Source organism: Lasiodiplodia theobromae (assembly GCF_012971845.1).
Source record: "Lasiodiplodia theobromae strain AM2As chromosome Unknown scaffold_87, whole genome shotgun sequence".
In the NCBI taxonomy this organism is placed as follows: domain Eukaryota; kingdom Fungi; phylum Ascomycota; class Dothideomycetes; order Botryosphaeriales; family Botryosphaeriaceae; genus Lasiodiplodia; species Lasiodiplodia theobromae.
In genome coordinates, this window is record NW_023336571.1 from 1 (window position 1) to 22,500 (window position 22,500).

At 56.7% G+C, this 22,500-nt stretch overlaps 10 protein-coding genes across 10 annotated transcripts in view; 3 read left to right on the forward strand and 7 right to left on the reverse strand.

Annotated features, from left to right (window-relative positions):
• LTHEOB_12947 (Btb poz domain containing protein) lies at positions 1–1,199 on the reverse strand (the record flags this gene model as incomplete). Its single annotated transcript, XM_035509870.1, has 3 exons — positions 374–990; positions 1,039–1,134; positions 1,189–1,199. Coding segments are annotated over 3 exons (724 nt in total), but the record flags the coding sequence as incomplete, so codon positions are not given.
• A 1,784-nt stretch (positions 1,200–2,983) lies between these two features.
• On the reverse strand, positions 2,984–4,044 carry LTHEOB_12948 (Cyclin b1 interacting protein 1; the record flags this gene model as incomplete). Its single annotated transcript, XM_035509871.1, has 5 exons — positions 2,984–3,084; positions 3,141–3,464; positions 3,512–3,633; positions 3,682–3,918; positions 3,968–4,044. 5 exons carry the CDS (start codon positions 4,042–4,044, stop codon positions 2,984–2,986), a joined length of 861 nt encoding a protein of 286 aa, XP_035363306.1.
• Positions 4,045–4,484: 440 nt separating this feature from the next.
• On the forward strand, positions 4,485–5,773 carry LTHEOB_12949 (Xap5 domain containing protein; the record flags this gene model as incomplete). The annotated part of the gene is made up of 3 exons (XM_035509872.1): positions 4,485–4,762; positions 4,819–5,359; positions 5,411–5,773. 3 exons carry the CDS (start codon positions 4,485–4,487, stop codon positions 5,771–5,773), a joined length of 1,182 nt encoding a protein of 393 aa, XP_035363307.1.
• A 459-nt stretch (positions 5,774–6,232) lies between these two features.
• Positions 6,233–7,281, forward strand: LTHEOB_12950 (Tetratricopeptide repeat protein 1; the record flags this gene model as incomplete). Its single annotated transcript, XM_035509874.1, has 2 exons — positions 6,233–6,334; positions 6,406–7,281. 2 exons carry the CDS (start codon positions 6,233–6,235, stop codon positions 7,279–7,281), a joined length of 978 nt encoding a protein of 325 aa, XP_035363308.1.
• A 446-nt stretch (positions 7,282–7,727) lies between these two features.
• LTHEOB_12951 (Had superfamily hydrolase) lies at positions 7,728–8,543 on the reverse strand (the record flags this gene model as incomplete). The annotated part of the gene is made up of 1 exon (XM_035509875.1): positions 7,728–8,543. The coding sequence occupies one exon, from the start codon at positions 8,541–8,543 to the stop codon at positions 7,728–7,730; it is 816 nt and encodes a 271-aa protein (XP_035363309.1).
• An 883-nt stretch (positions 8,544–9,426) lies between these two features.
• Positions 9,427–12,383, reverse strand: LTHEOB_12952 (Zn 2cys6 transcription factor protein; the record flags this gene model as incomplete). Its single annotated transcript, XM_035509876.1, has 4 exons — positions 9,427–10,917; positions 10,971–11,557; positions 11,718–12,171; positions 12,276–12,383. 4 exons carry the CDS (start codon positions 12,381–12,383, stop codon positions 9,427–9,429), a joined length of 2,640 nt encoding a protein of 879 aa, XP_035363310.1.
• An 849-nt stretch (positions 12,384–13,232) lies between these two features.
• LTHEOB_12953 (Srebp cleavage activating protein) lies at positions 13,233–17,144 on the reverse strand (the record flags this gene model as incomplete). The annotated part of the gene is made up of 4 exons (XM_035509877.1): positions 13,233–15,270; positions 15,865–15,980; positions 16,037–16,976; positions 17,113–17,144. 4 exons carry the CDS (start codon positions 17,142–17,144, stop codon positions 13,233–13,235), a joined length of 3,126 nt encoding a protein of 1,041 aa, XP_035363311.1.
• Positions 17,145–18,101: 957 nt separating this feature from the next.
• LTHEOB_12954 (TPR domain-containing protein) lies at positions 18,102–19,318 on the reverse strand (the record flags this gene model as incomplete). The annotated part of the gene is made up of 2 exons (XM_035509878.1): positions 18,102–18,699; positions 18,774–19,318. 2 exons carry the CDS (start codon positions 19,316–19,318, stop codon positions 18,102–18,104), a joined length of 1,143 nt encoding a protein of 380 aa, XP_035363312.1.
• Positions 19,319–19,607: 289 nt separating this feature from the next.
• Positions 19,608–20,471, forward strand: LTHEOB_12955 (Rwd domain protein; the record flags this gene model as incomplete). Its single annotated transcript, XM_035509879.1, has 3 exons — positions 19,608–19,674; positions 19,751–19,825; positions 19,921–20,471. The coding sequence occupies 3 exons, from the start codon at positions 19,608–19,610 to the stop codon at positions 20,469–20,471; spliced, it is 693 nt and encodes a 230-aa protein (XP_035363313.1).
• Positions 20,472–21,826: 1,355 nt separating this feature from the next.
• The window catches only part of LTHEOB_12956 (Retrotransposon-derived protein peg10), a gene marked incomplete at both ends in the record, with an annotated part of 1,252 nt that continues 578 nt past the window's right edge, over positions 21,827–22,500 (reverse strand). Inside the window, one exon of the mRNA XM_035509880.1 lies at positions 21,827–22,002. Within this exon, the coding sequence (XP_035363314.1) occupies positions 21,827–22,002 (176 nt within the window). The remainder of the gene's footprint in view (positions 22,003–22,500) is intronic.

Consider the following 22,500-nt stretch of genomic DNA (forward strand, 5'->3'; position numbering starts at 1 on the left):
TGACATGAGCAAAAAGCAAATTCACGCTAGCCATCGGCCGCGAGAGGGGACTGTACCACGAGATTTCCACATTTGGCCCCAAAACTAAGCAAGAACAACTCCATTTAAAAAAGCAACCTGCCACCCAAGCACACAGTGATCCTCCGCGAAATCAAATGCAGATGTCGCCGTGTAAATCTTGCGATTGTATTCACACCAGAGGTCTGCGTCTCCCATGCATTGGCAGCTGCGCGGACTGGAAGACTCGAAGTTACCTTGTCGCTGGGAATAGGCTTGCCGAAGCGAAAAAGCAGCAAACGCTGCGCTCTCTCCATCACCGTCTACGGTACAGGAAGAATACACCTGATACCATCCGCATGATCGTGGTACTGACAACGATCCTTGACCCACGGCCAGTCTCCTGGCTCTTCCAATGCGGGACCCTCCTTAAGCATGATGATCTTCACCAGCACATCTCTGAAGAACTCCCTCGGCGCATCATCCATATCAGGCCCCCTATCATTTCCCACGAACCAGCTCCTCTCATACGCATACGCGTAGAAGTCAACCAAAAGTCGGCGCAGCGGCGACTCCTCAGTTGTGTTGTCGTAAATGAAAGAAGCCAGCGCACATGGGTAGTGGTTCGTCTCACGCACACGCTCGATGATGGCGTCGATTGCGGCGTTCTTGAAGGTCGAATCCAACAGTTTGTCTCCGAGAAACCAGGCGCATGCGAGCACCGTGAGGGTCGTGTGCTCGGGGTACTCTTCTTCCTCGGCACTGCTGCTCAAGTTGATGAGTTCGCCCGTGTAGAGCCACTTCACGTATAGCTCGAAGATCTCTGGGTAATCTTCAGGAAGTCTGACAACGCTTTCCTGGCTTTCTTTCCAGAACCCACTACATGCGGCATTGAAGAAAGGCGAGAAGGCGCAGATGAGGTTGCGGTGGATGAAAAATGAACGGGAATTCTCTCTCTGGCCGACTATGACAACGATGGTGTTTCCGGTGATTCTGGTGCTGTCAGCATAATGTGAACAAACAAGCTGAAGAATTTCATACAACACGGCGCGCTGGATGAGTGCCTTAATCTTGTCGTCAAAAATGATACTCTTCATGTTTGTTACAGTGGTCGTTGTCGGAGACAAGATCCGCAGGCTACAAGGACTGTAACATGTCAGTGCGAGTCGGTGCCAGAAGCAGTTGGCTTACACGTGTTTCATGTTCTGGAGAATGTATCGCAATGGAGACTGAGGTAGTAGCGGAAATTTTAAAAACTGTGTCTTCTCGCTTTGCGCAAATAGAAATTAGTTTGCTACTGTGCTGCGTTGTGTGCTGCACTGTGACGCGCTGATAACGCTTGTTATAGCTCACCTGCGCAAAGGAGTATCCAGGGAGAGCTTGAGCCCTTGTACCGTCTTGTAAATACTCTAGAACCTACGTATACACGCGTTTGCGCACCTTTGACCTTGCTGCTTTGAAAAATACTCCCGCATGGTCATTAAAACAAGGGGATAAAGAGAGTCATTGTATAATCCGGTCTAGATGCTATTCCATTGTCCTTTTTACACGAGCAGGATCCCATGCGCCAAGAGTCCCCAAAAATGCATCAGGTGGTAGGCTCCAAGTAAACATTCCTTCTGCTATTTGCCTTGCTCGTTTGGGCGAAACAAAACAAACAGTCCTGTAATTCTCTTCCCACTCTTTCCACGTATTTCTTACCTCGCCCCCTCCACTCTTGAAAAAAAAAAGACATATTTCTGACCCTGATCCATGCGTCGTCTATTTAGCGGAGCTTCTACAAGAATTAGGGCTAGAAAAGAGGCCAGTTAATATTGACGCGACTCGTAGGTATCCGACACGGAAATGTCCCGTACGTTCGTTCGTTTCCTGCGTTTGTCTCGTACCTTAAAAGTCACAGACGTGGATTACCAATAAGCTGGATATGTAGCACAAAGAGGGACGCCCGAACGGCCGGTTTAATTAGAAAGGGATGTAACTGCTCCTTATCGTGAACGTGCGTCCTGCTCCTGGATGCCCCTTGCTTGATACGAAATCTTTTGCCAATGTATATGAAACCCCAACAAAGTTGAGTTAACTGATGAGCCATCCGTGTGAGGGATAAACCATTTGAAGCCTCAAGTACGAATGTGTGTTTTCTAATGACGCCGCAGTCGAAGTTCTGATCCAACCCTCATGGCTCAGCCCATCCTCCCGGACTGTACTTCTGGCCTCCCTGATGACAATTGCATGGGAATGCTCCCGCAAACACTCGGGGTATACATTGGGAGCATCTTTGAGCAGAAATGTTGTGCCCTTGCTTCCGTACTGGGGCCCTTGGCTTGCAGCGAAGAAACAAGTGAGATACGAGAACGCCACAAGCAAATTCGCGGACACATTGAACTCTGACAAGGATAATGGTGGCTTAATTACCTATTCTACCAGTGTCAGTTTGCAGTGTCAATGAGCTTGTCTGTATACTGGCAAATTGAGCAATTAAAACAGTCAGCTCGTTGGGCGAAATGGTAGCTGAACCGCTTGCATCTGCAAACGAGGCAGACCCAGCAGTATCGGGCGTTCTTCACATATGGCTAGTTGTCCTTGCTGGTTTGTTAACTTCTTCATATCGCGTTTTTGTTTGTATTGTTGCGCCAATGCGTTGGAGTGTGAGGCACAAACGGCGAGGCACACATTTCTTGCCAGGGGGACGCCACGGGTACGCCCTGGCACCTCAAATGAACTCTGAGGAGTTGATAATGAGGTATTATGCATGCGACTTGGATTTTGTGACGTGGAACAGTAAGACGCGGAAGCTTCCCCTGGTCGTCATGGTGTCAATCCTTAGGTCAGCGAGTACCTCGCCCCGGTACTCGACCGCCAAATACCCCACGAGGGCCAGATCCAGGGTAAGCCTGCTTGCCCGCCCGCATGCCTGCACTGAGCCCGTACCCGTTAGCACCAGCTCCAGGGAACGCATTCAGGGTCAAGTTTCCGAGAGGCTGTCGAGTCATCGGTGTGCCATGTACGCTTCCGTGGCCCACTGGATGGTAGACCTGACCATTCGCCTCTCCAAGACGAGTGCGATGCTGGGGTATGCCATTGATTGGACTGTTGTCTGCGGAATTGTCAGCAGGAGGCAGGTGCAAGATAATGCCACCACGTACGATGACTAAATAGACGGCCACTGGGTCCTTGGCCACCGATCATGGTGTCATTGCTCCGGTTTCGGCTGCCGAACCGCACAGCATTCCGATCATGTGGTAGCTTTGGATGCCCTCCTCCCGAGCCAGTGAATTGGTCCCCGGTAGCTGACTGCAAGGTTGCTTCAGCATCGTCGGATGCGGCAGAAGCAACCTGACCGGCGAGAACCTGTGCCTTGAGTTGTGTATAGACCTTGTGGAGGTGCGCCTGAGTCTTTGCCTTCTCTCGATATGCGTCTGCCATCTTGTGCATTTCGTCATCAAGCCGCCGTTGCTCTTGCTGCGCCACTGCCTTAGTTAGTATGGCCATAACGCTGGGTCGTGAGCAACCGTACCGTGGAGCTTGTCTCGTAGACCGGCGATCTCGGCATTGGCATCGTGGACCACCTTATCCATCTGCGCGTTCAGAATGGTATACTTCTCAGTCAGGCTCTTTGCGAGGTATTCTTGATACATTCTGGCTCCCTGGTCAGTAAAGTCCCACAGACTTTGGCAGGTCACTGACATTTCCTGAGAGGTCTGGTAGCTGTAAAACGCCAGAGCCCTTCCAGCACACTCCATGATGATGGTCGGACTTAAGCCACTGAGAACGCTAGTCTTGTAGTCCTCGGTAGGATCCAGGCGGGTCTCAACAGCGTCGTCTGGATTCGTCAAGGGAGTATCGCAGGCAGGGCATGCGCGGACGGCGCTATCCGCTCTGGAAAGGCCAAGCTCGCTTGAGCAGGTGACGCAAAAGACATGGCTACGTATGGGTTAAGACAAAGGAGCCTCAGTGATGTTGAAATGCTCACCTGCAGGTGGTGACGACTGCTCTATCAGGGAGCTGCGTACGGCATTTAAGAGAGTTGCAGCGAAGCGTGAAATCCATTGGAGATGAGAAGCAAAATGCAGGCCACAACAGAGTTAGAGAGAGGGAGGAATTTTGGAGCGTCCGGCGTGGAACAGTCACAGAGTTCAGAAAGAGCAGGCACGCCAGCCGGAAGCCGTGACGCCGACTTCCCGCCCGACGATATTGCCGGTCCAGCTTCCATGTCTGAACCTAGGTAACCCTGATTCTCGCCTTCGCGTCCTTACGAGTGAAACTCCCAGACACTCCTCCAAAGTCAGGCGTGAGATAGAGTAGAGAGAGCGATGAAGTCAGATTTAGGTGTCGTGCCTGACACAGAGCACTAAGCCCCATCCGTGCCCGCCTGCCCTTTGGTGTCAGCCCTACGCCTCCCCCGTCGGCGCCGTTTCTCCAAATCGCATTTCTCCTCCGACGGCGTCGCCGCGCATCCACCTCCTCCCGATCCTCTCTCCCAATTCGCCATGAATCCCTCGAACCCATCCTCCGCCGACGCCTCGCGCAGCAACACGCCCAATCCCGCCGCCGCCTCAGCTTTGGACGTCGCGAACTCGCGCTTCACGTCACAGGCCTCGACGGCAGAGGACCTGCTCAAGTCGCAGACGGTCGGCCTGGTCCACCTTTCCGACTTCCGCAAGCGCCGCGCCGAGGCGCTCGACCTCAAGGATCGTGAGCGACAAGAACAAGCGCTGGGGTCAGGCCGGGGCGGCTCAACATCTGGTGCGAGCACGCCTGCGGATGGGTAAGTTCGATCGCTTTGGGTGCCGTTGGAACGCCGAGCTAATTGTCAAAGTACAGAGCATCGACGCCGCGGCCCGCTAAGAAGAAGAAGAAGAATGTCGCAAAGGGGAAGCTGTCGTTCGGGCAAGACGATGACGACGAGGGAGCAGCTTCGGGCGCGTCGACAGCAGCGGCTGCAACGCCGCGGGATGGCACACCGGATAACAATGGAGCGTCAGAAAAGGACAAGGATGCTGCTGCTGTCCCGAAGAAGAAGCTCGGCGCAAACAGCAACGTCGCTTTCAAACCGAAAGTTATGACGAAGTCTGCCCTATTGCGGGAAGCACAGCAGAGGGAGCAGCTGCGGAAGGAGTTCTTGATCATGCAAGAGGCGGTCAAGGCGACCGACTTTGTGATCCCGTTCGTCTTCTACGATGGTACCAACATCCCGGGTGGGAGGTGCAAAATTAGGAAGGGCGAGCATGTCTGGCTCTTCCTTGACAGAGCGAGGAAGGTGGGTGCTGAGCTCGGCGTTGGTGGCGACAAGAGCAAACGGGAATGGGCTCGCGTCGGTGTCGATGATCTGATGCTGGTCCGCGGAGAGATCATCATTCCGCATGTAAGTGTTGAAGCATCTCGCATGCACCTGCACGTATACTGACAGCCCCAGCATTACGACTTCTACTACTTCATGGTCAACAAGACCATTGGCTTTGACGGACCTATCTTCGGACACTCGGCGCAACCCACATCCGCAACACCTCTCCCATCCAAAGACGAGGACATTGATCCCGCAGCATTCAACCCCCTCGAAAGACAGGAAAAGAAGAAGGACCAGCGTGTCACCGAAGAGGACGGGCCGCTAGAAGGATACAACGATGACCCTACGCTTACAAAGGTTGTAGATCGACGTTGGTACGAGCGGAATAAGCATATCTTTCCGGCGAGCATATGGGAAGAGTTCGACCCCAACAAGGATTATAGCAAGGGTGTTCGCAAAGATGCCCAAGGAAATTCTTTCTTCTTTAGTTGATCCGTGGAGCACATGGGGCTGAAGGTTTCTGGGCGTAATTAGACTGCGTGGATGGAGCACTGGAACCGATTCTTCAGAGGCTTTTGAAAAAAAAAAAAGAAAATAAGCAAGGGCGATTACGGCATATTCGCGTGGTCTTGATATTGCCAGGAAAAGGTGCTGTACTATTCAAAATAGAAATTCATAGAGCAATACCGCCGGACGGAAAAGCCCTGGAATGAAGAACTTTGCCTTTCTCCTCAACTGACCCATGATAACAAAAACCACCTTGACGGGAACCTAGAAGTCAACAGGGTACAGCGGGCTTCGTCCGCGCCGGGACGGAAGTGAATTCCGCATGTGGCCTTGGCATGACGCAAACCGAGATTTCACCGCCTGGCAGAAATGTCCCGCGGCACCACGTCACCCCCGCGGCCGCCTCCCCACACCATCACAACCATTCGAAAAGCACTACAGACAATGGCCTCGTCCGCAAATCCGAACACCTCAGTTGCGACGCCCACAGCTGACGAGCTCGCCGCGTTCGCCAGTGATCCCATCTTCAGCCCGGAGGAAGAAGCGGTACGCTACACTTTCTCTCTTCTCCCTTTCACCACCACAACCTTTACAGACGCTTGCTAAAATAATGACAGTCCCTCCTGGCTTCTGCAAACGAGCAAAAAAGCCACGCGAACTCACTCTTCACCTCGGGTGCCTACAGCGACGCCATTTCCGCATACGGCCGTGCGCTGGCCAGCGTGCCGAACTACTTGGATTATGAGGTCGCAGTTCTTAGGGCGAATGTCGCGGCATGCCACGTAAAACTCGAGGAGTGGAAGGAGGCGGTGGATGCGGCGACGGAATGTTTGGAGAGATTAGAGGGGTTGGGTGGAGATGAGGAAGCGAATGGTGCTGGAAAAGGTGCAAAGAAAGATACAGCCAAGGGTGGGAATAACGGCCAGGGCCGGGACAAGACCAAGGCAAACGCAGATATCAGCGGTGTGGTGGAGGAGCTGTCAGACAGCGACGAGGAGGCGGCACCCTCGTTCGCAGAGAAGAAGGGCAACGATGCAGCAGCAAAAGACTCTCAAGAAGCACAGCAGAAAGAAGAGGAAAAGAACAAAGCAGCCGACGATGCCGCCGCCCTTGACCGGCGCCTGTCCCACCTCAACCGCCTTTCGCACACCACGACCGACGTCCGCAAGCTGCGCACCAAAGCGCTGCTGCGCCGCGCGAAGGCGCGCGCCTCGCTGGGATCCTGGTCCGACTTGCAGGGCGCCGACGACGACTACCGCGCCGCCGCCGCCACGCCTGGCGGCCTTGCCCCCCTCGACAAGAAGGCCGTGGACCAAGCGCTGCGCGAGCTGCCGGCCCGGCTGGATGCAGCAAAGCAGAAGGAGATTGGTGAGATGATGGGGAAGCTTAAGTCCCTAGGCAATGGCCTGTTGAAGCCGTTTGGGCTGAGTACGGATAATTTCAATTTCGTCAAGGACGAGAAGACCGGAGGGTATTCTGTGCAGATGAACTAGCGTGCAGAAAATACGAGACGGAGGCGAAGGGAAAGAATTGTAAGAATGAAATAGATTATACTTCGCTCAAGCTGCCTAGACGTAAAAGGCATGATTAAAATCCTTGGGGTTCTGTTGGTCTAGCCCGCGCATCGCATAACAGACCGCTATTGTGGTGAAAACCACCGTGGAAAAATTGTGGGAAAGATCAATCGTCTGTTTCATCTCAAGTTCAGCTCTCAACTATTTACCGAGAAATCAGCCCGCGTTCGATATACGTGCAAAAAAAGTCTCATGTATTTGATATGCCACATGGCCAAGTCACGCCATATCTATCGCTGATGCCAGAAAGCGTGATCTATGTATGCCCTTTGGTTCCCTTTCTCTTCTCTCTGTATCTCCTCGCTACCCAGCTTCACTCTAGACAACTTCGACCTGTCAACGTCTCTCCCTCCTCTTCTACACCTTCATACAACCTCGATTCCAAACCTCTCATACGGAAACCCGACCAAGGACTCCAGGTACACCCCCCAGCCGTCCTCAATCTCGCCCACCCTTCCGCTCCTCTCATCATCCAACCCCTTATGCTCGCCCGTCCTCCCTGCAAGCACCTCCTCCTCCCTGCCCCTATACTCTTCCCTGAGACCCGGGTGGGGGCACCAAACCACCTGCATGCCAGCCCTCCGCCCGGCCTCGACGCCTGGCACGCTATCCTCGAACACCAAGCACTCCTCCGGCTTCACCAGATCCTCGTCCCGCGCACCCTCGCGCTTCAGCTTCGCGTTGATCGTGTCGAGGGCGAGCAGGTAGATGTCCGGCAGTGGCTTCCCGCGGCCGCGCTCGATGCGCTTGTCGTCGCCGAGCACCCTGTTCTCGTCCGGGAAGACGGCGAACACGTCGCCCAGGTGCGCCGTCTTGAGCGCGTAGTTGCCCGCGTGGCTGCTGGTCGCCAGCGCGATGTGCACCCTCTTCTTGTCCACCCCAGAACCAGCACCAGCGCTGCCAGTCTTCTTCGCCAATGTATCCAACAGCTCCCTCACGCCCGGCAGCGGCTGCGCCTTGGGGAAATGCTCGCGCTGCAGCTTGCTCTGCTTCTCCATAAACTCGTCGTGCGCGATTGGCAGCTTCGCCCACTCGTGGAAGACGCGGGCCGCCTCGGGGCCGGGCCGTCCTTGCATCTGCGCCTTGATGGACCAGGGCAGGTCGGGCTTGCCGAACTCGCGCAGCACCGTGTTGGTGCAGATCGTGTAGAGATCCTCGCTGTCGATCAATAGACCGTCCATGTCGAATAGACAGGCGCGAACGGCGGGGAGTTTTCTGCTGCGGTTTTCGCTGGTCAATCATTTTGGTCGCTCGACAATGAACAAGGTGACCGTGGCGTGAGTCAGAGGAGAGAGTTCCGGGGTCCAGCTTTGGGTTGATTGGAAGGCTCTGCAGAGGCGATCGCCTGAGTATATCGTACGTACTTGGTTTGATTGGCCATGGTGGGGGAGAATGCAATGTGGAGCGGAACTGTCTGCTTGGACACGAGATTGTTGGAGGAGGGTGATGCGGAGTCAAAGACGCGCCGCGACGTGGGGTTGGATCTGGCGGGGCTGCCCTGACATGACTCAAGCACGACACACACCCCAGCTACCCGGCATCCCCTCCCCCACGGATCCCTGCAGCACATCAACCAGAGCAGCAAAACACCCATTTCTCATAGACTCTCATTGCCATCTATATTGATCGAAACTGACGATGTCGTATCATACATCTATCCATGATCGCGTGTACCCGTGATACTGCGTAAAACAAGAGAGAGAGTGAGAGCGCAAGCAAGCAAGAACAAAAAGCGAAACCCCATGAGACCGTGAATGAGTCCACCACTCCACGCCACGCACGCCTCGCTGACTGGAAGCAAACAAGCAAAACTGTCATGCCTGGGGGCCGTGGCGGGTATCCAGGATGATGCCAGAGAGATAGAAGAGAGCCACGCCACGCCACGCCGAAGCCGCAAAGCCATAGCAGCCCATCAACGCTCACTCCTTTTCTAAAGCAGATCCTCCAGTAAAGACGCCGATACTCTCCGTGAAATGCCCGCTGAGAACGACAAGGGAAATAAAGAAAATGCACGAACACAATCAAGAATGGAAATATTAGAGCAACGCTGAAGCGCAGGGGACATCACGGCACGAGGCGACCGGTTCCCTCCACAATGCCGTTGTGGACCAGGATCTTGCTTACGTAAAAGCACTCCCACTCGCGCGGGTCGTTTCCAATGAAGACGGCGTTGCGTCTCTCGGCGAGGTACATCGGAGTGATCTTGACCTCGGCAAACCACTCCTTGGCAAGCGCATCCGACTTGGGGTTGATCGTGGCATTGGTCGTCTGATTGTTTGTCATGTTATCGATCGGAACCACAATGTTGGTAATGGGCTCGGTGGTCGTTTTCGGAGGGACGCCGCGCATTTTCAGCAACATGTGGAGAATGTCGCTGAACCGCTCGCCCTGCTGGCTGTAGGATGCCGGGGGTTTGTCGAGGGGCCATCGGTTCGGATGCGGTTGTGAGAAGAGTGCATTGGCAGCATCAGTTGCTGCCTGCGCGGTGGACTGCATCGACGGGCTGGTCTCCTGCGGCGGCGGAGCATCCGGCATGGGCACATTGTTGTCCACATTGTTCTGAGCGTTCTCCGCAGCGCTCGCGGCGGCATTAGCAGCGTTGATGCTCCTCTCAAGCTCCGTCTTCAAATCCGGGGGTGGCACGCTGTAATTCCGAGCTGGGACTTGGATCGGATTCTCCCACCTCTTGAACAGCCAACACATGCGCTCAACACAGGCCAGGAGGATCATGGAGACCAGGAAAGTCTCAAAGGGGTTGGCTTGTTGGCGCTGGAGGAGGCGGCGCTCCAAATCGTTCATGACGAACTTGCTGAGATTGGCAGCTCTCTTCTCCATTGCACCCAGTATCTGCGCATCGATAAGCCGGTAGGCCTCCGAGTGAGTTGCCAGTTCGATGGGGAAGCGAGACGCTTGAGGAACTGACTCGAGGTCTTGCGGAGTCATGATGACAGGGTCCTTGAAGGGAGGTTGAGTGTGATTGAAAAAAAGCTGAAACTTCAGGCTGGGCTCGGCAAGGATCCTGGTGGCAACCCACAGCTCCAGCACCTTTGACAACAAGCTTTCTTTATTTTCAATCCCTTCCTTGTTCTCGACGCTCAGGCGGTGTGCCATCAAGAGAGTAGGTTTCATGAACGGTGACGTCTCTGCCTCGTAGATGGTTGGGCCGATTCTCTTCATGTAGGACTCGAGCTTGCCACCGATGTCCTCGACGTCAGGATCGATGATCTCTATGTCTTGCATGCTTTCCATGGACAGGCCTGAAGCAACCAGTTGCGGATCGATGGGCCCGTTCACCCCACGGAGACCCTTCAGTGTCGTGAAGGTTGTGTACATCGTGGGCTCGATATCCAACAGCCGTGCCTCGATCCTTCCAGGGACGTGTTCGAAGTGCATGTTCGCCTTGGCAGAGCTGATCGAGTGGAATGCCAAGACAGAGTGAAGTCCTGCCGAATAAAGGTTGAACTCTTCTGCAATGCGCGTGCGGATGCAGGGGTGCTTCCACAGTCGCGCGCTCTCGACGTTCTGACAGGTGCTACAAGGGCTCTCGCCAGAACACTGGGAAGAAATTAATAATCGAGGAGGATGGATGCAAAATGAGAGCGTCATACCGGCTTTTTCAACATGCGGCACCTGATGCACGCACCCCGCTTTCTAACCTCCTGGACCTCTTTGCGTCGAGAGTCTGAAAACCTGCCTCTGACCTTTGGCTTTGCTGGCTTCGGGTTCATGCTGAAGTCGGTAGTAAAATGGGCTTGCTGGCCGTTTGGATTGATCGCGATGGGCCTGTGGTAGGTGGAAGAAGCAGCATTGGGTGAGGGGCTGTGAGGTTCCGGGTGGTCACGGGTGGCGTCTTGAAGTTGTAATACTGGGTCGATGGAAGCCCAAATGCCAGTGCGTCCGGTCTGGGGGTTGTAGGCGGCTTCGCCTGCGCTGCCATGCTGCTCCATGGAGTGGTTCGCATTCGGCATGTTGGCGCGCAGCTCTTCAGCAGCCGACGCAGCCATAACCAAGGGTGAAGGGTGAGGGTGTGTTGTGGCGACTCCAGTGGTGGAAGCAGGTGGGAGGGTGGAGGCGGGCGGCGTGGATGATGCTGCCGGTATGGGTGTGCCCACGGAATGAGGCGAACCGGTGGTAAGGTGGTCGTACTGGTAGATGGATTGCGGCTGTTGTCCGCCAGACGGGTCGGTATTATGTACTGTTGACAGCAAAGTCAGCATTTTCACTTAGCACTGAAGGGAGTTGCTCAAAGCATTCGCCCAAATAGGCATGCAGCTACAATGGCGAGCTTGGCGAATCGAGAGATGATTGGCCGGGCAGCCTCGCGGGCGGGTGGGAGGAGAGTGGGATTAACGCACTTGGTGCATCTACTGCGGTACCATTGGGGTCGGCGGGGGGCTTGGGGTCGTGGTCCTGCACTAGAAAGTCCTCATACACAGGGCCGGGGTTTTGCATAGCATCGTCGCGCATAGAGCCTCGGCGCTCGGGGAGTTGGTCCGGATCGGGCGTGGGAATGCGCTGGCCGGAGAGATCCAGGCGCTGGCGCGACACTTCGGCGAGAGCCTCGAGGCGTGACATGCCCGCCTTGGGCGCGGCGTAGGGTAATGTCATGGGGTTGGTTGCGCCATGCTTCTGGGGAGCAGTCACTTGGTGTGCAGGCCCCTGGGCGGACGAGGACGACTGCGGCGGCGGCAGATCGGGGACGGGAAGGTCATGGAATTGTAGGATGGCGCGCTGGCGATCCTGGGCCGTGAGGGCGGGACACTTCTTCACGAGGTGCGCGGTCAGCGTGTCGATGCGGCCCTTGGGAAACTGCGGTGAGAGTCAGTGTGGGTGTGGAGTAAGCGTAGGTCGCGCGGAGGAAGCGGTGAGAGGCGCTGGAGGTGGGTGCGCGCGTCGGGGCGAGGCACACCAACCTTCTCGCCGCAGGAGCGACAGGTGTGCTGGTAGCGGTTGCTGGCATCCTCGAGCTTGGGTCCGCGCTCAAAGAACTCGAGGATGAGCTGATTCGGCTTGCGGCCCATGGCAGGCAGAGCAGGCTCGCCGAGAGACGGGCGGCGGAGGGCTGTGGGACGGCCTGGCTTCTGCCGGAGGTTCGATGGCGGTCGGGAAGGCGGAAGGCGACGAAGGGAGAAGCGCCGCCTCCTCTCGCTTTGCTGCCGCTGACTAAGCCCCAGGCACGGCCCGACTCCGACGGCCGTGCGACCCTGACTCGCTGCGCGCCGCGACCAGCTCGCCCACCGCCCGCCCGCGCTGGGGGAGACGGGCGCGAAAGGGGATGACGATGCAGCGCGGCGCCAGGAACGAGGATGGCTGCACCCACGCGCACCGCCCGCGCAAAACGAAGAAGAAACGGCGTCCGCAGACTCGACGCGGCCCTCGACTGCTGCCGGAGCACACTATCGCTCGCGAGGCACGCGCTCCGAACCGCGGCGCCGCGCTTCCGAACGGCCAACGGCGCCCGCGCTCGTGCTCCAGCCCCGGAGCGGCTCCCACCACGGCGCCAGGCACCGCACGTCTCCTGAGTAACACAGTCCAGATGCGTGCTCGGGTTAGGTTGTATGCGTTGTTCGCGATCCAAGTACTAAAAACTACACCAGTCTTCGCACAACCATTCAGAATCCGTCGTCATGCCGTCGTCCAAGCTTCCCGCTTCCGCCATATCCCGCCGCCAGCGCCGCGTTCCGCCTCGCGCCCCGTGTGCATGTGTGTGTACGTGAGTGTGGTGAACCACCAGCCGTTGCGCCTTGAACGCCCCTCCCTGCAAAACCCTCCCAGGGAGCCCGTTGCAGTAATTCCCCAATATCCCCGAGAATGTGATAATCTTTTTACCGTTTCATACACAGCGTCGTCCGCCAATGACCCGCCTGAAATTACGCCTGCCCTTCCCACCTGAGCCCACCGCCAGATGATGCCTTTTCCCGCTCCATCCTCTCAATACGCTCCCGCTCTTTTTCCCGCTCCCCGGCCTTCTTTCCCTGTGCTTTCTTCCTCCAAGTCAGCCCCAGCGTCGCCGAGTCCACGACCGCGTTCGTCGTCTCCTCTTCAAACCTCTCGCTCCCCAACGAGATGATCTTGAGAGCGTTGCCGAACCCGACAGCCACGCTCTTCTTGCCAATCCGTACGATCGGCCCCGGCTTTGACACGAACAGCTGCTCCTCCTCAAAGTCCTCCTCCATGTACACATCACTCATCGAGTCCCTGCGTGGACGGGGCAACAGAGGGGTCGTGTGGAGCTCACCGTTTGCCGCAAGCGTCCATGCTTCCCATTCCTCGGTTTCCGACCCTGTACTGCCCGGAGATACCGCCGCCGCCACTCGATGGTAGCCGTTGGCCACTGACGACCCCCCGTTCGGCTGCTGTCTGCCCGTGAGGGAGGAGCCGTCGCGGTGTTTCAATGTCCCGTTTTGGAACGGGTTCGAAGACGCCGCCGTTAGGGGGAAATAGCTCACGTCCGACGACGTCGACCTCGCAGGCGGAGTGTCGCTGGCAGGCCGCTTACGAATGCCGACAACCGAGGGTATGCATGTTGCTTCCCATGAACCCGGTGTCTTGACCGAGTGAAGCGCCTCCGTAGCCCTCTCGAACCCAGAGCAAGTGACATGTTCGTCCTCCCCTAGCGCTGGCGGCCGAAGGCAAATGAGACCGTTTGCTGACTCTTCCCCGGGGGCGTATGTATGCATTATGCACTCCTGCGTCTCGGAATCGGTATATACAATCGAAAAATCCGGTACAGTGGGCGAATGGCATCCGCATATCTGCTTCTTCGAGTGGAGAACGCGGAGCGTATGCCCCTTGATTTGCCCCGTCTGAAAAGTGTGGACAAGCGTCCGAGTTGGGATATCGATGAGATCCACTTGAGATGACCGCACCGCCGCCAACATACACAAGGACGGTATCGGATATGTATACTTGATCTTTGAGTGGGTTGGGTCCGGATGCTTCCAATCTTCGACAGCGTCGAGGGTCTCGGACGACCACTCGCCCGATGAAGGAAAAGACAGGTGAACGGCACCGTCCTTGGACACGCTGACAATCTTTGGTTGTCCTTTTATACAGCACGACAGTGCCGCGTTGGCCAGAGCGACTTCAGATATCTGGTGAGTCCAAAGATGACCAGTACGAAAGTCAACCTCGTTAAGACGGCCGTCGGGAAAGACTACCAGAAGGCTCAGCCTCTCAACTTCGTCCATCTGATGGAATGCGAAGGCAAAGACGCTTGGCGATTGACTCCTGATGTCAAGGACCCGAGACTTTACGAACCGCCGCTCCGCCAAGCTCCACAGGGCAACTCGGCCAGAGTCTGTCAGGATTGCGACCCAGTGACCAGTGTCGTCTATTGCGGTTGCAACTATGGGCCAAAGCGGAGGTTGTAGAGCTGAGGTTTGAAGGATTACATGCGAGTACGCATGCGTCCGATGATCGAGGAACCAGATGGAGGTGAGGCGATCCAAGCTAATCGCCACGAAATGCCCCTGGCTGCAAGTCGCCACTTTGACGACATCCAACTCGTGAGATTTTGGCAGGCTCCTCACAGAAAGTGGTTCGTCGTCCCCGATTCCAGATTCCGCATCCTCTTCCGGAAGTTCGTTCCAGAGCAAGTAGTTCATGAGAAGGGTGACGGCCGCAATGGCGAAGACGATCGCCAAGGCAAAGGGGAAAAAGTGCTGTTCTGCCAAATCGCGGAGGGCTATGAGTACAGATGGGACCTGATTGGCAGCTCCTCTGCGGTCTGCATCTTTCATGACGACCGTCAGAGGCTCATAAACACGGGCGATGAAGCTGTGAGAACCTGGCTTGACGAAGTCAATCAGCTCTTTTGCAGAAATGTAATCCTGCATCTTCAGCCATGCCTCCGGGGTGCGGGCCTGGTTGATTGGAGGTGGAGGCACCGGGTCTACGAATTGGTTCCTGAGTCGGAAAAGCCGAAGAATGTTAACAAAAGAGAATGGCCTCCGATCGTGATCGAAGAAGTGCCAATTGAGAGCGAGAATAAAGGAGATCATGGCGACGGTCCCCGCAATTCTGGTGCTGAAAGGAAGCTTGCCCTGAAGAAGTGCCCCACCCCATGTCCGACGTTCCACCTTTGTAGATGTGCTTGACCTGCGCTGCGTAGCGAGATTGATCCTGTCAAGGGAGTCTTGGAGCTCCATTCTCCGAACATCCACGCTCAAGACAGCGACGAAGAACGTAAGATGGAATACGAAATCAAAAACTAGGGCGACTGCTGCGAAAGCGCATGCTGGCGCTACACTTGGAGAGACCATCCGAGAAAGTAACCAAAGAATGAGCAGATTTTGAGCTGCAGCAGCAAGTGCCAGATGGCCAACGTCAGCGAGAGCGTTCGCGACACGAATGACCGTTGGCATGTGTGCTGGACTTTCCAGAACAGCATTGATCAAGCGGAACCTTCCGGTCGTCAGTTTGTTTCAAGTCTCGAGGCCAGTAATAAAAGGCCCAGGGCGCCGCGACCGCAATCAAGGAAAAGAAAGAGAGTGCACGTACATGTTTTCCAAGCCAATGACCAACACGACGAACGGGTAAGCTTCTCCTGGTACGTTGGCCAGGTTTATCCTCAGGATGCCGCATATTGTGAAGCTCGAGCAGATGGAGATGAACATCTGCAATTGTCGCCAATTAGCCCAGTGCAGCGAAATGAGGACAGATAGGTGCATACTTGAGCAATGACTGTGCAAAAGAGTCCGAACACGCTCTTGACAGCCTTCAGCTTCCTCAGACTAAACAACACGTAGAATAGCATGAGGGAGTAGGCCAGGACAAGGGTCCACGCATCGTTCATGCTCATGGGCTGGTACCGAAACTCGTAGAGGCGGTTCCGGTATGTGGACCCGGACACAGGATAGAAATTCCAGCGTTCGGAGGCGTCGAGCGCCAGCCTGCGTGACCGCCTGTCGAATTCTTCGGCGATGGTACCTCCAGAGCGGTCGAAAATGGTAATGACGAGGGCATCGGCGGCAAGGAGACGGGTGCCATTGAAGGACTTGCCAGCAAAGACGGAGAGCGGCTGGAGGGTGAAATTGTAGGACGATCGGCGCCCTCTCTGGGAATTGACCGTGCGCAAGACATCGGCATCGTCCTCGAGGACGGGCAACGAGCAGTTCCAGTACATGAGCGGCGAATGGCAGCTCCAAGCGGTAACCTCGGAGACGTGGTCGCTGCAGCAGCCGGCAAGCTCCTGCGAGCCCTCCGACGGACCATCGGCAGTCGCGTCGTCGTCTCCCGTGATGTTCACACCACCGCCCAGCTCGTGACCGAAGCCAGGCCCAATGAGCGTGTCCTGGATCTCGAGCGCGTCGCGCAGCACGCGCGCATCCAATGCCTTCATATAGCTGCCGTGGACCCAGAGCTGGCGCATCTCGACGTCCGGAGTCGCGTCGAGCGGGCCGTCGTAGGTTCTGACCGAGGTCCAGACATGGTGGGGGAGGCCGCCGGCGGCCGGGCTCTCGTAGAGGAAGACGACGGGGTAGCAGAGGAAGACGGCGACGGCGACGGACAGCAGGAGCGAGAAGAGCCAATGGCGGGCGGTGGCGTTCCCATAGCTGGCGAAAGCCCTACGGATGGGGTGCTCCGACGAGAGCTTGGGGGGCTCTGTGGTACTGGGGCAAGCTGTCAGCTCGGCGGTGGTGCTAGGGGAGCACGAGGCAGGCGCGCGTCGCTGCAGACGAGACAGGCGACGGCGCGGGCTCCGGAGGTCTGTCCGTGGGGGCTGGGGTGGTGGTGAGGGCTACTCACCCGCGGAATGCGTAGAGCAGGTACCAGATCATAGGCGGAGGCGGATTGCATCAGGCACGCAGCATGGGAATCAGAGGAAGGAAGTAAGGGACTGCGGAGGGATGTGGCTGCCATGCGCAGTGGGAGAGTTGAGGCTTCGCGGTGCGGAGGAAGCGATCGACGGCCGGGCAGGAGAGAGGCGCAACAAGCAGCTGGTGCATTGGCTGGCTCAGCTAGTCGCTGGTGAGCTTTGACTCGAGCGATCGTTGCTGGGAAGTGCCGCGGCATGGCGTAACGTCGAACAAGAGATCCGCCATCGCCATCATCATCATCATCATCATCACCGCTGCTCGCGCGCCACCCCCGGCGTGCGCGCGCAGTCGCTTCGATGCGCTCCGCAGGCCGCAGTCTGCAGCACTGCGCGAGGGCGCTGTTGGCGCGCGGTGGGCTCTGTTTCGCCGCATGCGGGCGACTGTGCGCTCGGGCGTGGACCTGGGCCCCGGACTTCTCGAGCGCCCGCCGCCCTTCTTCATCTCTGCGTCACACCCGAGCACCAGCCCAGCCCCGCCGGCGGCGTCGCAAAGCTTGCATGCGCTTGCCGCCGCAGGGCGATGTGCGCCGGGGCGAAATAAGGTGTAACTCCGGTGGCCACATCGCGAGATCGAGCACATGCATGTCACTCGCTCCAAGTCCGCCCGTCCGAAACCAGCGCGCGCAAAACGGATCCATTCGTCACACTAGCGCAGAATTGTCCAAGTGTTCCACCGCGCCTCGAGCGGAACTGGCCCAATTCAGCTCGCGAGGGCACACCAGCAGCTGCCAATGACGCAGTGCGCACCAGGCCGCTGCCCTGCATCGGCTTGCGAGATGCCGCCTCCGCCCCCAGATGTGCCTTTCCGGGCCGTGCGTGCAGCTCTCCCGCGCAACCCAGCGAGGATTCTGAAACACGAGTCATCCGCCCACCAACCCTTGATGATCCGCGGAGCCTCCAGTCGTTGGGCCATTCCAGCTCACGTTCCCTGCATTTCCTCGTCCGAGTCACTCCCGGCTGCGTCCTCCCACTCCTCCGCTTCGTCCTCGCCCTCCACCGGCGGCCCCAGGATCTTGTTGATCCCCGCCACCAGCTCCTCCGCATGGTCCTTCAGACGCTCATCCTCGTATTCCAGCAGCTGGTACAGCCGCAGGCTGTTGGTGAGCCACTGTCTGCTGGATTTCAGCAGCCCCTTGACCATTTCCTCGCCCTCTGATCCCTTCTTCTTTTCCGCCATCAGATGCAGGCACCATCCCCCCAAGTACCAAGCCTCCACACTCTGATCGTCCTCCAGGATTAGCCTTTCCAGCACCTCCAAAGCTTCATCTTCCAGCTCCGACTCCATCAACAGTCTAGACAAACTGATTCGCACGGGGAAGTCGGGGACCTTGGGGTCCTCGGGCTTCAAATCTTTCCACAAGTCCATGCTCATCTTCAATGCGTTGCGTGCCTCGTCGTGCCTGAGTTGTGATATCCTGACCGATGCGAGCGTTTGGAGCGACTCCGGGTTGTTCGGGTGCACGAGTAGTGCTTCGGTGATGAGTGCTTCGCACCTCTGCTCCGCATCCTCCTCCCATCTGCAGCATGTCAGTGTCCATGGCGGCATACAGTAGTAGAAAGCAAAGTCGAGAAAATGCAAGAAAATACTCACGAGAGATCCGTCATGTAAACCTCCACAACGCCGCAAAGCGCATTCGCTAGCTTCCTCTTCTTCTCATCCAGTGCCACGTCCCTTTCAGGACCGGCGGTCTTGAGCGCTTCCAGCTCGGCGATCTCCTTGCGCAGCACCTCGGCACCTTTATCAAACCAAGCCACGCTCTCGGCGCCACCCTCCTCGCACAGCTGCGCCAGCCACATAAACTTCTCTGCACCGCCGCCTGCAGCCTCGGGAATTTTCCCTTCGTCGTCGAGCGCCGCAGCCACCAGGAAGTACTCGCGCGCCGTGTCGATGTCGCCTAGCTCGACGTTGATCTCGCCTAGCAAGTTCAACGCCGGCAGCGCGGCGGGCGTGGGCGCGGTGTTGTCGGGATCGGAGTGCAGCATCGCAAAGGCGCGGCGCGCGGCGACGAGGGCCTCGTCCGGCTGCGAGGTCTGGAGCAGGGCGGTGGCCTGGGCGAGGAGTTGTTCGGCGGTCATCTTGGGCTTCTTGCTGCCGCTGTTCTTGGACTTTTTGCCGTGCGGTTTCGTCTTCCCCATTGTTTGGGTCCCCGGCGGATCTGGAGGCGGAGGATGGGTTTGCGTACGGATTCGCAAGTTCCTTTCCGACGGCCAGCTGTGGGAAGTTGCGTGTATTGTGGTTGCGAGTCTCGTCTCGGATTTCGTGCGCCAGAGCTGGCAGCTGTTTTGCTTGACAAAAAATGGGTGGTCAAAGCGCGACAAAAATTAGCGCCGACGAAGGCGGTGAGCGGACACGGTTCCCCGCTGACATCAACGCCCGCCGCTCGCTCGTCCCCTCGGCCAGCACATCATCCAACCGTATTTCACCATGGGCAGAGAAGACCAGAAGGAAGAGCGCGAGGTGCTCGACTCCATTTTCCCCGATGAGATTACAGGTATTGCCGACCACAGTCATTACTCTTCCTGCGTCTTCGTCTTTCTCATTCCACTGACAATTTTTCGTTGTACCAGACATCTCTGACACAGAGTACCGGATATCGATAACTCTAGATGTTGAGAATGAGCCCGGCGATGACTCTCCTCCGCGTATGCCTCCTCCTCCGCCGTCCTGTTCCTCCCTCCCAGCAGCAACCCCTGCACCTTCGGCAGCGCGCTAACATATAGCACTCGCTCCACGACAGCCACCATCCTCCTCGGCGTTTCATATCCTGAAAATTATCCCGACGAAGCTCCTCGCCTCGACCTCTCCGCGCCGCCCAATGCGCCCAAGCACAAGTATCTCGACCTGACCGAGGATCGCGACCGCCTGCTCGACGCATTGACGCCGACGATCGAGGAAAATATGGGCATGGCCATGGTCTTCACGCTCGTGTCCACCCTTAAAGACTCGGCCGAACTGCTCATCTCCGAGCGCCAGAAGGCCGCCGAGGCGCTGCGCGAGATGGAGATTCGCGAGGCTGAGGAGAAGGAGAACGCAAAGTTCCACGGCACGGCGGTGACGAGAGAGACGTATTTGGAGTGGAGGGACAAGTTCTTCAAGGAAATGGAGGAGGCGGAGAGGAAAGCGCAGGAGGAGAAGGAGGAGGCGGACAAGAAGAAGAGGGGCCCGAAGGAGGAGAAGAGGATGACTGGGCGGGAGTTGTGGTTGAAGGGCTTGGCAGGCAAGGGTGAGGAGGAATATGATGAGGGTGATGTTGCCGATGGCGTCAAGAGGATGGAGATCAAGGCTTGAGGGAGAGTCTCTGGCACGTCGCAGAACGAAGAAGAAGGATTGCATTTTATCTCAAATATAGCCGTCTTTAGAGACGTTTGGCGATACTTTGATCATCAGCGGATCCCTCTCAAGGCCCTTGCATTTCCAGCATGGTTCCCATGGTCTGATGCATCGAATTGGATTATGACAGAGTGAAGTCACTTGGCCATGCGCATAACAGACACTTGTCCCAGGACACCTCTTGCGAGAAACATTGTCGGACAGTGACTCGTCGAAGACGTGTGCTAGATTGAAGCAGTGTGCCATACCACATAGGTGAGAGACTCCATTTATCGCATCGTAGTAGTATGCTGCCAAAAAGGCTATTCGATGGAGTAGAAAACGGGTAGATTCAGCTCCTCTTCGATCAAGATCCTCGGTCTTTTTGCGATTCAGCTAAGCATCTTGGTTAGATCTTTTCTTTACTTAAGTAAAAGTTAAAGGACCGTAACTTACTTGAACGTAGCCGCCTTTACACGGACTAAACGTGGAGAACCAACATTGAGTAGCTGGAGAAAATTTGCAGATAACCATGTGCTCCTTGATGAGTTCTCGAGCCCTTTCCCATCCGAGATCAGCCGCGTAGTCTCGGCGGTCGTATACGAGACCGGACGGATTCGAAGACATTTGGTGTCGTGATTCGTGAACTTTTTCGTGAGGTGGGAGTGGTATAGAGCGGACTCGGCAGGTGAGTGAGCTGGACACAAAGAGCGAAGAAGTGGCAGCGGCGGACAAGAAGCGGTAAAGGAGAAGCAGCGATGGCTATATACACTCCCCTCTGGCGGCTGGTGGCGCGTGAATTGCTTTTTCCCCCATGTATCGCAGGCCTACCAGCCCCCCAAATCAGTGGCCCCTGGCAGGGTTGACGCGTCGCATCATACGAGTGGGGGCATGATTATCATCGAGAGAGACACGCAAAGCATCCATTGCCGGTCATTACTGATAACCTTACCTCTGAGCTAACACTGCCCTTGGACGACCTAAGAAGAAGCGCACAGATCGTCGCGATCGACCGCCAAGTCGTATCTATCGCTGTAGCAATGGTGTTGAGCGGCGGCATAGAGCAGCTTATTGCTAGCAACCGCCTGATCCGCCTGCGACGTTATCTACGGCACCTCTTGCAGCGGAACGCTCCCGCTCTGGTGCTATGATAGGTCAAAATCGTGGGTTTGTGCTCCTTCCCAGGATGATGATAGGTCAGGATCCCAGTTCTGCTCGAAGAAGCAATTCCGCCATCGGCTGCAGGAGGGGGCTGTACAGCGAAGCGAGGTCCTCAGACGCATTTTACGCGTCGGTAACACCCACAGCAGACGCTTCACCTATATTGTGCGACGCTACAGACGCGCGGATAACTCCTCAGTGGAAAGTGAGACCATTCCAGTCATGAGGAAAGCGGCGAGGATGACGCCAGCGAGGTCCGCGAAGAGACCAAGCATGAGGACACTAACGAGGATTCCGGCGGCAGTGAGGACGACTCCAGCAGCGCCGAAGGCATACGCGATCAAGCACGCTAGCAAGGACAACACCAGCGAAGAGAGCAGCAAGGCCCATAGCCAGGTTAGCGAGGGCACAGCCTAGATAAGAGATGACGAGACTCTCAGGCAAGAGGTACGTTATTCACTTCGGAAGCATATAGCTACTGCTTCAACAGCATCCACGCCGTCGTTTTCGCCGCCACGATCCCTTTGAACGCCTACACTTGGGCAGCAGCAGCAGCAGCAGCAGCAGCAGAAACACCAGACGAGTCGCTACCATGAATTCCACTGCGAAGTTTGAACCGCGAACGGCCAGTGATCGGCTACAAAGCTTTAAATGTAACATCAAGCGTACAAGGCGGAGGGCACAGACAGCAGGTTGGGTGGGAAAGCGCCCATCCATCTTTCACAGATAATCTGCGCGAGCTGCCTGTCGGCCTGTTTCCCCGACCGCACGTGAAAAATGCATGGAGACGTAGGGGGCGCAGCGATGCTTCAGGAGTCATAAACTCAACACCACGCCAAGCACCGGA